The sequence below is a fragment of the Mustelus asterias genome, unplaced genomic scaffold, assembly GCF_964213995.1.
Source record: "Mustelus asterias unplaced genomic scaffold, sMusAst1.hap1.1 HAP1_SCAFFOLD_1051, whole genome shotgun sequence".
Lineage (NCBI taxonomy): Eukaryota > Metazoa > Chordata > Chondrichthyes > Carcharhiniformes > Triakidae > Mustelus > Mustelus asterias.
The window spans coordinates 53,582-66,364 of NW_027590996.1; the positions used below are offsets into that span (position 1 = coordinate 53,582).

At 58.4% G+C, this 12,783-nt stretch overlaps 1 protein-coding gene across 1 annotated transcript; it reads right to left on the reverse strand.

The window, feature by feature from the left end:
* Positions 1-2,770: 2,770 nt before the first annotated feature.
* Positions 2,771-3,887, reverse strand: LOC144487814 (talin rod domain-containing protein 1-like). The gene has a single exon (XM_078205887.1). The coding sequence runs from the start codon at positions 3,885-3,887 to the stop codon at positions 2,856-2,858; it is 1,032 nt and encodes a 343-aa protein (XP_078062013.1). The 3' UTR covers positions 2,771-2,855.
* Positions 3,888-12,783: the final 8,896 nt, after the last annotated feature.

Genomic DNA, 12,783 nt, shown 5'->3' on the forward strand with positions numbered 1-12,783 from the left:
CAGCACGGGGTTAGATACAGAGTAAAGCTCCCTCGACACTGTCCCCCATCAAACACTCCCAGGACAGGGACAGCACGGGGTTAGATACAGAGTAAAGCTCCCTCTACACTGTCCCCCATCAAACACTCCCATGACAGGTACAGCACGGGGTTAGATACAGAGTAAAGCTCCCTCTACACTGTCCCCCATCAAACACTCCCAGGACACGTACAGCACGGGGTTAGATACAGAGTAAAGCTCCCTCTACACTGTCCCCCATCAAACACTCCCAGGACAGGGACAGCACGGGGTTAGATACAGAGTAAAGCTCCCTCGACACTGTACCCATCAAACACTCCCAGGACAGGTACAGCATGGGGTTAGATACAGAGTAAAGCTCCCTCTACACTGTCCCCCATCAAACACTCCCAGGTCAGGGACAGCACGGGGTTAGATACAGAGTAAAGCTCCCTCTACACTTTCCCCCATCAAACACTCCCAGGACAGGTACAGCACGGGGTTAGATACAGAGTAAAGCTCCCTCTACACTGTCCCCCATCAAACACTCCCAGGACAGGTACAGCACGGGGTTAGATACAGAGTAAAGCTCCCTCGACACTGTCCCCCATCAAACACTCCCAGGACGGGTACAGCACGGGGTTAGATACAGAGTAAAGCTCGCTCGACACTGTCCCCATCAAACACTCCCAGGACAGGTACAGCACGGGGTTAGATACAGGGTAAAGCTCCCTCTACACTTTCCCCCATCAAACACTCCCAGGACGGGTACAGCACGGGGTTAGATACAGAGTAAAGCTCGCTCGACACTGTCCCCATCAAACACTCCCAGGACAGGGACAGCACGGGGTTAGATACAGAGTAAAGCTCCCTCTACACTTTCCCCCATCAAACACTCCCAGGACAGGGACAGCACGGGGTTAGATACAGAGTAAAGCTCCCTCTGCACTGTCCCCCATCAAACACTCCCAGGACAGGGACAGCACGGGGTTAGATACAGAGTAAAGCTCCCTCTACACTGTCCCCCATCAAACACTCCCAGGACAGGTACAGCACGGGGTTAGATACAGAGTAAAGCTCCCTCTACACTGTCCCCCATCAAACACTCCCAGGACAGGTACAGCATGGGGTTAGATATAGAGTAAAGCTCCCTCTACACTGTCCCCCATCAAACACTCCCAGGACAGGTACAGCATGGGGTTAGATACAGAGTAAAGCTCCCTCTACACTGTCCCCCATCAAACACTCCCAGGACAGGTACAACACGGGGTTAGATATAGAGTAAAGCTCCCTCTACACTGTCCCCCATCAAACACTCCCAGGACAGGTACAGCACGGCGTTAGATACAGAGTAAAGCTCCCTCGACACTGTCCCCCATCAAACACTCCCAGGACAGGGACAGCACGGGGTTAGATACAGAGTAAAGCTCCCTCTCTACCGGGAATAAAGTACGCCAGTGAAACAGATTGAGTAAAGATTAAATTCAGGCTGCCCAAAAAGCATTCACAGAGATATGTTCAGGTTTTCCAGGTGTCTTCTGGTGTGAACTTGTCTTTAAGATGGAGTCCAGCTCCGCGTAATCTTGCTGTTGTCTGTAAAAGGATGGTGTCTGGGGGTGGGGGGATAATTATACAGCTCCAGTCCAGTGCCTTTCCTCCAAGTTGGCCAGAAGTGAGTGTCTGTGGTGAGCTAGGGCCGGCTGTTCGGCCACAGAAGTCATCGCAGTCCGGCCTCACCACACAATCCATAGAGTCACATGCACGTACACACTTGGACAGGGTCAAAAACGATGATGTAGACTCCAAGAAGGTTCCCCCCTCTCCCCAACCTGAAAGGTCATGTGGGGGGCATGGGGCTTAATTCCAATGTCTCATCCCGACTGGTGACAACGCAACACAACCTCGTTGGATCACCGTAGCGGCATGGACTTGCTTTTAAATACTGGCTTTCACCTGGTGAAGTGCCCCCCCCCCCCCCATACCGTCCGTGTGGGAGGGTCAGTGCTGAGGGAGCGCCGCACTGTGGGAGGGTCAGTGCTGAGGGAGCGCCGCACTGTGGGAGGGTCAGTGCTGAGGGAGCGCCGCACCGTGGGAGGGTCAGTGCTGAGTGAGCGCCGCACTGTGGGAGGGTCAGTGCTGAGGGAGCACCGCACTGTGGGAGGGTCAGTGCTGAGGGAGCGCCGCACTGTGGGAGGGTCGGTGCTGAGGGAGCGCCGCACTGTGGGAGGGTCAGTGCTGAGGGAGCGCCGCACTGTGGGAGGGTCAGTGCTGAGGGAGCGCCGCACTGTGCGAGGGTCGGTGCTGAGGGAGCGCCGCACTGTGGGAGGGTCGGTGCTGAGGGAGCGCCGCACTGTGGAAGGGTCAGTGCTGAGGGAGTGCCGCACTGTGTGAGGGTCAGTGCTGAGGGAGCGCCGCACTGTGGGAGGGTCAGTGCTGAGGGAGTGCCGCACTGAGCGAGGGTCGGTGCTGAGGGAGTGCCGCACTGAGCGAGGGTCGGTGCTGAGGGAGCGCCGCACTGTGAGAGGGTCAGTGCTGAGGGAGCGCCGCACTGTGGGAGGGTCGCTGCTGAGGGAGTGCCGCACTGTGGGAGGGTCAGTGCTGAGGGAGCGCCGCACTGTGGGAGGGTCGCTGCTGAGGGAGTGCCGCACTGTGGGAGGGTCGGTGCTGAGGGAGCGCCGCACTGCGGGAGGGTCAGTGCTGAGGGAGCGCCGCACTGTGGGAGGGTCAGTGCTGAGGGAGCGCCGCACTGTGAGAGGGTCAGTGCTGAGGGAGCGCCGCACTGTGGGAGGGTCGCTGCTGAGGGAGTGCCGCACTGTGGGAGGGTCAGTGCTGAGGGAGTGCTCCGGGGGGGATTAGTTTCAATTAGCCGGGCTGGCGTTGAAGATGGTGAGGGTGTCATTGTCACGCAGCACCTGGGACAGGAGGTGGCAGCTGTCCGAGACGCCACCGGCTAAAGTCTTCATCCGCTCCCGGAAGGTGGGGACCGGGGTTCCGCCGGCCGTCAGCAGGGAGACGTCTCGGATCCACTGGACAAAGAGGAGGCAGGAGGAGGCAACGCGACGGGCTCCCTCCAGGATGCTGGCGTGGACGGCCCTGGCCTCGGACGGCAGCACCGCCGGACGGCCCAGGAACTGGGGCTCGGTGGCCAGCCCTACCAGGGCACGCACCGAGTGCAGCAGGGGCCCGCCGAAGACCACGCAGCGAGCCCGGGCCCGCTCGCTGGGCGCCGCCCTCAGCTCCCGCAGGCAGGACAGCAGCGCGCGGGCGCAGCACGACGCCCCCCGCAGGCCCAGCCTGAACTGCTCGCGGGCGAAGGGGTCTCGAGCCGCCTCGGCCGGCGGCCTGCAGCAGTGGGCCAGCCCCCGCAGGGCCCGGCTCACCCCCTGCGCCACGTCGGAGAGCAGGGCGGGCGAGAGCTCGCCGAGCGGCAGGCTCCTTAGGCCGCGGCAGTGCTGCTCCACTTCTTGCTCCAGCACCGACACCCTGTACTGCTCGACGGGGCCGGGGCGGGCCGGCCGGGACCCTGGCACCTCCAGCGCCGCCAGGTAGCCGGCGTGCGAGGAGCACTCCACCAGGGCCACCACTAGGTTGCACAGCTCCACCAGCCCGTGCCCCACCTCTGCCTCCCTGCTCACGGGCGCCAGGCACTGCAGCTCGTGCACCAGGATGGCCAGGCCCTTGGTCCTGGCAATGATGGTGTCCCGGCACTTCTCGAAGGACTCCCCGCAGGCGCTCAGGCTCTTGGCGTCCACCGGTCTGGCCTCGCAGGACAGCAGCAGGTCCGACACGTGCTGGATCTTCCTCTTGCACGAGTCGGAGATGTAGACGAGGCGGCTCTCGTTGTAGGCCACGGGGCCGTCCAGGGCGCCCTCCCAACCACCGCAGTCCATTTCGCTCCCGCGCCAAGCCGGCAAAGCTCCCACCGGCGTCGTCCTGGTCTCGGAGCACTGGCGGGCGACACTCAGACTGCGTACCGGGCGGTGGGACACTCAGACTGCGTCCCGGGCGGTGGGACACTCAGACTGCGTATCGGGCGATGGGACACTCAGACTGCGTATCGGGCGATGGGACACTCAGATGAGTACCGGGCGGTGGGACACTCAGATGAGTACCGGGCGATGGGACACTCAGATGAGTACCGGGCGGTGGGACACTCAGATGAGTACCGGGCGGTGGGACACTCAGATGAGTACCGGGCGGTAGCTTTACGCTGACAAGCTCAGCGCCTCTGAAACCTGGCTCACCGGGGGCGGCACCAATGAGTCGATTGTCGGAACGTCCAAGCCAGACCTCCCCCCAACACCTCGCCTTCCGACGTTCCCGTCTCCCAGCTTCTGGTCGCTTCGGGAGAAGTACCGGGGTGAGGTGCGGACGCTTCTGAAACCGTGCCACCAAATCCGCCGCTCTCGACTCGCCGTCTCTCCTCGCGTGCTTGCGCGCGCTTCTTCCGAGTTTCGCCGTTTCTAATCCGATTCCGATAAAATAAGGATCCTGGGCGAAGGGCCGCGGGTAGGTAACCGGTGGCAGCCCCAGAGGAGGAGGAGATAACGCTGACCGGAGCGACGCCTCCTGTGGTCTCACCGTGACTCACTCCAGTCTGGAGTGACTAAAAGCTTGCTGGTTCTCACCAGAAGTTCTGCTCGCCCCTGAGCTCAGGAAGTGGAGCGGAGGCGGAGGAGGTGAGAGAGAGAGAGAGCAGGGAAGGGTGAGGTTACTCCCGGTTTCCCTTGGAGTTCAATGCAATCAAGACTTGGAAGCGAGCGAGGGTTTTGCTGGCGTGTTAGCAGAGAGGTCTCTCCTGCAGATTAACGCTGTACGCCCCGCATCCCTCCAGCGATCTCCTCCTCCCCCTCCCTCCACAGCCACCCCCCCTCCCCCAAGACGTGTCCCGATTTGTTCTCTCGTTTGTGCTGTCAAATTATATTTTCAGCCTCTCCTGTCAGGTCCCCAGTGAACGATCTCCCCCCCTGTGTCTTGCAGTAGATGGTGGTGGGGAGGTGGGAGAGGGGAGGGGGGAATGCCACATCTAACCCTCGACCTCAGCCACATGGGAACCGAAGTGGTCATTTTTAAACCGTGCGTTCTGTCCACCCTCCAACCCCCCGCTTCCCCAACCACCCACCACCCCCCTCCTTCCCCCGCTGCAGTTTGGCATTTCTCTGGACCCGCTCACAGTTTCAACAGTGCGGCGCTCCCTCAGCACTGACCCTCCCACAGTGCGGCGCTCCCTCAGCACCGACCCTCCCACAGTGCGGCGCTCCCTCAGCACTGACCCTCCCACAGTGCGGCGCTCCCTCAGCACTGACCCTCCCACAGTGCGGCGCTCCCTCAGCACCGACCCTCCCACAGTGCGGCGCTCCCTCAGCACCGACCCTCCCACAGTGAGGCGCTCCCTCAGCACCGACCCTCCCACAGTGCGGCGCTCCCTCAGCACTGACCCTCCCACAGTGCGGCGCTCCCTCAGCACTGACCCTCCCACAGTGCGGCGCTCCCTCAGCACTGACCCTCCCACAGTGCGGCGCTCCCTCAGCACTGACCCTCCCACAGTGCGGCGCTCCCTCAGCACTGACCCTCCCACAGTGCGGCGCTCCCTCAGCACTGACCCTCCCACAGTGAGGCGCTCCCTCAGCACTGACCCTCCCACAGTGCGGCGCTCCCTCAGCACTGACCCTCCCACGGTGCGGCGCTCCCTCAGCACTGACCCTCCCACAGTGCGGCGCTCCCTCAGCACTGACCCTCCCACAGTGCGGCACTCCCTCAGCACTGACCCTCCCACAGTGCGGCGCTCCCTCAGCACTGACCCTCCCACAGTGCGGCGCTCCCTCAGCACTGACCCTCCCACGGTGCGGCGCTCCCTCAGCACTGACCCTCCCACAGTGCGGCGCTCCCTCAGCACTGACCCTCCCACAGTGCGGCGCTCCCTGAGCACTGACCCTCCCACAGTGCGGCGCTCCCTGAGCACTGACCCCCCCCACAGTGCGGCGCTCCCTCAGCACTGACCCCCCCACAGTGCGGCGCTCCCTGAGCACTGACCCTCTCACAGTGCGGCACTCCCTGAGCACTGACCCTCCCACAGTGCGGCGCTCCCTGAGCACTGACCCCCCCACAGTGCGGCGCTCCCTCAGCACTGACCCCCCCACAGTGCGGCGCTCCCTGAGCACTGACCCTCCCACAGTGCGGCGCTCCCTGAGCACCGACCCTCCCACAGTGTGGCGCTCCCCTCAGCACCGACCCTCCCACAGTGCGGCACTCCCTCAGCACCGACCCTCCCACAGTGCAGCACTCCCTCAGCACTGACTCCCACAGTGCGGCTCTCCCTCAGCACTGACCCTCCCACAGTGCGGCGCTCCCTCAGCACTGACCCTCCCACAGTGCAGCGCTCCCTCAGCACTGACCCTCCCACAGTGCGGTGCTCCCTCAGCACCGACCCTCCCACAGTGCGGCGCTCCCTCAGCACCGACCCTCCCACAGTGCGGCACTCCCTCAGCACCGACCCTCCCACAGTGCGGCGCTCCCTCAGCACTGACCCTCCCACAGTGCGGCGCTCCCTCAGCACTGACCCTCCCACAGTGCGGCGCTCCCTCAGCACTGACTCTCCCACAGTGCGGCGCTCCCTCAGCACTGACCCTCCCACAGTGCGGCGCTCCCTCAGCACCGACCCTCCCACAGTGCGGCGCTTCCTCAGCACTGACTCTCCCACAGTGCGGCCCTCTCTTAGCACTGACCTTCCCACAGTGCGACGCTCCCTCAGCACCGACCCTCCCACAGTGCGGCACTTCCTCAGCACTGACTCTCCCACAGTGCGGCGCTCTCTTAGCACTGACCCTCCCACAGTGCGGCGCTCTCTCAGCACTGACCCTCCCACACTGCTGAGGGGCATGTCTCGGTGCTGGGAATGATCAGGCAGTGGGCAATCTGTTTCGACAGAGAAATAAAAAGGCCGGGGGAGAAGGATGGGTGTTTATTTAAACAGAATCTGAGTAACACATCGTGTGAAAGTGATGATATAACCTGTAAGGGGAGGGGATGGAAGGATTCACACTTGGCAAGGCAGCCCTCTTCGGAAACAGAGAGCGGGTTTGAAGTGAGGGTGGGGGGATTGGGTTGTGGGGCTGGAGGGGGTGGCGCAGCAACAGCACACGCCCTCAAAATTGCGGACCCTCGAGCAACGTACAAGGCTCTGGTCAGACCCCATTTGGAGTATTGTGAGCAGTTTTGGGCCCCGTATCTAAGGAAGGATGTGCCGGCCTTGGAAAGGGTCCAGAGGAGGTTCACAAGAATGATCCCTGGAATGAAGAGCTTGTCATATGAGGAACGGTTGAGGACTCTGGGTCTGTACTCATTGGAGTTTAGAAGGATGAGGGGGGATCTTATTGAAACTTACAGGACACTGCGAGGCCTGGATAGAGTGAACGTGGAGAGGATGTTTCCACTAGTGGGTAAAACTAGAACCAGAGGCACAGCCTCAGGCTAAAGGGACGATCCTTTAAAACAGAGATGAGGAGGAATTTCTTCAGCCAGAGGGTGGGGAATCTGTGGAACTCTTTGCCGCAGAAGGCTGTGGAGGCCGGGTCATTGAGTGTCTTTAAGACAGAGATAGATAGGTTCTTGATTCATAAGGGGATCGGGGGTTATGGGGAAAAGGCAGGAGAATGGGGATGAGAAAAATATCAGCCACGGCGGAGCAGACTCGATGGGCCGAGTGGCCTCATTCTGCTCCTGTGTCTTCTGGTCCAATGCGGGAGACACAGATCCGGCCGACTGGTCCCATCGCTCGAGGGAGGAATGTTGGCCAGGGAAATAGGGAGGGCGCTCTCCCTCTCCGACTTTGCCGTGAGATCTCTTCAGGTCCGTACGAACGTTCGCACAAGTTTGGCTTCATGGGTAACCAGAAGGATGTCTCCCCTCCGTTCCCCCCACAATCCAACAGCGCCGCGCTCCCCGCCCTCCCCGTGACCTGCCGACAAGGGAACAGGAGAGTTACTCGGGCCAGATATTTCTAATTTGCCGCTCTCCCGCACTGAAACAGGGTGTACCTTTTGGCCTCCTTACCTAAGGAAGGATGTACTGTCTTCGGAGGGAGCGCAGTGGAGAGAAAGAGAGACAGGGACAGAGACAGAGAGAGAGAGAGAGAGACAGAGAGAGAGACAGAGACAGAGAGAGACAAAGAGAGAGAGAGAGGGACAAAGAGAGAGAGAGAGAGAGACAGAGAGAGGGAGAGAGACAGAGAGTGAGAGAGACAGAGAGGGAGAGAAAGAGAGAGAGGGAGAGACAGAGAGAGAGACACAGAGACAGAGAGAGAAAGACAGTGAGTGAGAGAGACAGAGAGAGACAGGCAGAGAGAGAGACAGAGAGGGAGATAGACAGAGAGAGAGAGAGACAGGGAGAGAAAAACCGAGAGAGAGGGAGAGACAGAGAGACAGGGAGATAAAAACGGAGAGAGGGAGAGAGAGAGACAGAGAGAGAGAGAGAGAGACAGAGTGACAGAGAGAGGGAGACAATGAGAGAGACAGAGTGACAGAGAGGGAGAGAGAGAGGGAGAGAGACAGAGAGAGACACAGAAAGAGTTGGAGAAAGAGTGAGAGAATGAGACAGAGCGAGAAATAGAGAGAGACAGAGAGAGATAGAGAGAGAGACAGAGAGAGACAGACAGAGAGAGAGAGACAGAGAGAGAGAGAGAGACAAAGTGAGACAGGGAGACAGAGAGAGAGAGACAGAGAGTGGAGTGCAGTGGAGAGAGGGAAAGAGAGGGAGAGACAGAGAGGAAGACAGAGAGTGACAGAGAGAGAGAGAGACAGACAGAGACAGAGGGAGAGAGACAGAGAGAGACAGAGGGAGAGAGACAGAGAGAAAAAGACAGAGACAGAAAGGGAGAGAGAGACAGAGAGAGAGAGAGACAGAGAGAGAGAGAGACAGAGAGAGAGAGAGACAGAGAGAGAGACAGAGAGAGACAGAGAGAGAGAGAGAGTGAAGGAGAGGGAGACAGAGAAAGAGAGAGACAGAGAGAGAGGGAGAGAGTGAAGGAGAGAGTGAAGGAGAGAGAGACAGAGAGAGAGAGAGACAGAGAGAGAGAGAGAGAGACACCAGGGGGGTGAGGAGAGGTTGAGCTGGCCAGGCCTGCGCTCTTTGGGGCTCAGGAGAATGAGAGTAAATCTCTCTGAGACGGAGAGGGTTAGACTGGGTGGATGCTGAGAGGCTGGTTTCGCCCCCCCCCCGCCACCCTCCCCCCCTGCACTGGGTACAGAACCACACTCAGGAGAAAGGGTCGGCCATTTTGGACAGAGTTGGGGCGAACCTTTGCCACCCGGGGTGGTGAATGTCTGGAATTCTCTACCCCGGAGAGATCCACGGCAACCGGGAGTGGGGGGGACAGGGGAGCAGAATTAAGAGACATGGCCAGCGGGTTGTGTGGGCAAGTGCCAAGGGGGGGGGGGGGCAAGGCAGGGGGCACGTTCTCCACTGAACCCGAGGGGCTGAAAGGCCTCCTTCTGTCCCTAAACGTGTCAGAGATGCACCCCCTTTAGGGGCAGAGAGGGGAGGGCGGGTGAAAGTTTTGATACATTTTGACGGGGTCTTGCCGGGTGTTGCGGGGGAACGTGCGCACGTCCGTCTCGTTTCACACAGCCCCCCGCACACCGGGCAGGGAAAATCGCGCAGGGTCATGGGAAAAGGGTGGGCGGGCGCGTCGCGATGGCGGGGGGAGAGGGCAGGGAGCGCGGTGCCACTGGATCGGGGAGCGGTGGGGGTGACATCCCTCCGGTTACTCGCGAGGCCAAACTTGTGTGAATGTTCGAGAAGCTTACAAACAAGCTATAAAAAGTAGAGAGGTGTTGGGACAATAGTATGAGGCATTGGCGAGACCACACTTGGGAATAATGTGTCCAGTTTTGGTCCCCTTACTTGCGGAAAGATGTCGTGGCATTGGAGGCAGTTCAGAGGAGGTTCACTGGATTGATTCCAGAGGTGAGGGGTCTGTCGTGTGAAGAGAGATTGAACAGTTCAGGCCGACACTCTCTGAGATTTAGGAGAACGAGGGGAGGTCAAACTGAGGTTTACAAGATGATAGAAGGTCTGGATAAAGTAGACGGGGAGCGGATGCTTCCTCTTGTGGGGCATTCTGGGACGAGAGGTCTCAGGATAAGGGACAGCAAATTTAAAAGAGAGTTGGGGGAGAAACTACTTCCCCCAAAGGGTTGTGAATCTGTGGAATTCGCTGCCCCCCAAAGTGCGGAGGATGCTGGGACAGTGAGTACATTTAAGGAGGAGTGAGACAGGTTTTTAATTGGGAATGGGGGGTGAAGGGTTACGGGGAGAAGGCAGGAAAATGGGGATGAGGAGAATATCAGCCCTGATCGAATAGCGGAGCGGACTCCATAAGACATAAGAGCAGAATGAGGCCACTCGGCCCATCGAGTCTGCTCCACCATTCAATCATGGCTGATATTTTTCTCATCCCCATTCTCCTGCCTTTTCCCCATAACCCCCGATCCCCTTATTAATCAAGAACCGATCTATCTCTGTCTTAAAGACACTCAATGACCCGGCCTCCACAGCCTTCTGCGGCAAAGAGTTCCACAGATTCACCACTCTCTGGCTGAAGAAATTCCTCCTCATCTCTGTTTTAAAGGATCGTCCCTTTAGCCTGAGGTTGTGCCCTCTGGTTCTAGTTTTTCCTACTAGTGGAAACATCCTCTCCACGTCCACTCTATCCAGGCCTCGCAGTATCCTGTAAGTTTCAATAAGATCCCCCCCTCATCCTTCTAAACTCCAACGAGTACAGACCCAGAGTCCTCAACCGTTCCTCATACGACAAGCTCTTCATTCCTGGGATCATTCTTGTGAACCTCCTCTGGACCCTTTCCAAGGCCGGCACATCCTTCCTTAGATACGGGGCCCAAAACTGCTCACAATACTCCAAATGGGGTCTGACCAGAGCCTTATACAGTCTCACCCGATGGGCTGAAGGGCCTAATCCTGCTCCTGTACCTTATGAACTTAGGAGGATGTGATGGCACTGTAGGCAGTTCAGAAGAGGTTGACGCGATTGATTCTTGGTTAGAGGGGGCTAGGCGGAGTGGTCAGGCAGCCTGGGCTTGTATTTGCTGGAGTCCGGAAGAATGAGGGAGGGGGAATTGATCGAGGTACATAAAATACTCAACGGGATTGATGAAGTAAATTTTAACCAAATGTTGTTTCCCCCCCCCCCCCCTTTCTAGAACAGTCTAGGACAAGAGGTCACTGTTGTAGAGAAAGGGAGTGGGGAGGGACAGAGATAAGGAGAAGCTACTTCTCACAGAGGGCTGTGAATCTCCGGAACTCGCTGCCCCAGAGTGCAGGGGATGCAAAATCAATCAATGGATCTGAGAAAGGGATAGATATTCGATCGGGGTAAAGGGGAAAAGGCAGGGAAGTGGATTAGGGTGAGACGGGTAAATTACTGTGGATGCTGGAATCTGAAACCAAAAGAGAAAATGCTGGAAAATCTCATGCAGGTCTGGAAGGGGAGAAAAGAGCTGACGTTTTGAGTCCCTTTGCCAAAGCTTTTTCCTCTTCTTGCAGACGCTGTCAGACCCTTTGGTGATGCATGTTGGCCGATCGAACCGGGGCAGGACTTACTCAGTTAATGGTAGGGCGTTGGGGGAGAGTTACAGAACAAAGAGATCTAGGGGTACATGTTCATAGCTCCTTGAGAGTGGTGGACAGGTATTTGGCATGCTTGGTTTCATTGGTCAGAACACTGAATACGGGAGTTGGGACGTCTTGTTGAAGTTGTTCGAGACACACTTGGAATACCGCGTACAGTTCTGGTCACCCTATTATAGAAAGGATATTATTAAACTAGAAAGAGTGCAGGAGAGATTTACTAGGTTGCTACTGGGACTTGATGGATTGAGTTATAAGGAGAGTCTGGATAGACTGGGACTTTTTTCTCTGGAGCGTAGGAGGCTGAGGGGTGATCTTGTAGAGGTCTATAAAATAATGAGGGGCACAGATCAGCTAGATAGTCAACATCTGTTCCCAAAGGTAGGGGAGTCTAAAACTAGAGGGCATAGGTTTAAGGTGAGAGGGTCCAGAGGGGCATTTTTTTCACACAGAGGGTGGTGAGTGTCTGGAACGAGCTGCCAGAGGCAGTAGTAGAGGCGGGTACAATTTTGTCTTTTAAAAAGCGTTTAGACAGTTACATGGGAAAGATGGGTATAGAGGGATATGGGCCAAACGCGGGCAATTCGGACTAGCTTAGTGGTTAAAAACTGGGCGGCTTGGACAAGTTGGGCCGAAGGGCCTGTTTCCATGCTGTAAACCTCCATAACCTCATTTTCTCTTCAGCGTGAGGTGGGGGGGGTTGAGCCACGATTCTATAGAATGGCTGGAAGGGCCGAATGGCCTCCTCTCTCCCTCTCGTTCCCTGTGTTCCTAAGGTGTACCCTGAGGCCAGAGCGGGGTGGGACGAGTGTCTTGTGTACTCTGTGTGAGGTTCGGAGCGATTCCAACTTGAGGGGGGACAGAAAGAAAGCAAGGTGGGGGGGGGGGGGGGGGGGGGGGTTGGGGGGGGGGCAGCGTGGCGACGCAGGTCGGTTGCAAGCGAAGCGAAAGGGGGGGGGGATATCAGGAGCCAGAGGGGGCTGAATGGCCTGGGCAGCGCGAGTGCTGGCTCGATAAGGGGAGTGTCGGGTGGCGTGGGGAGGGTGGGGGCAGAGACGGACATGCCAGGTGGGTGAAAAGTGGTCTTCTTTTCTGGGATGGGGCTCCTCTCTCTCTCTCTCTCTCTGTCCGCTCTCCCTCCCG

Bases quoted from the DNA above. Each gene is read 5' to 3' on its own strand.
- LOC144487814 (XM_078205887.1), bottom strand. From the start codon at position 3,887: ATGGACTGCGGTGGTTGGGAGGGCGCCCTGGACGGCCCCGTGGCCTAC.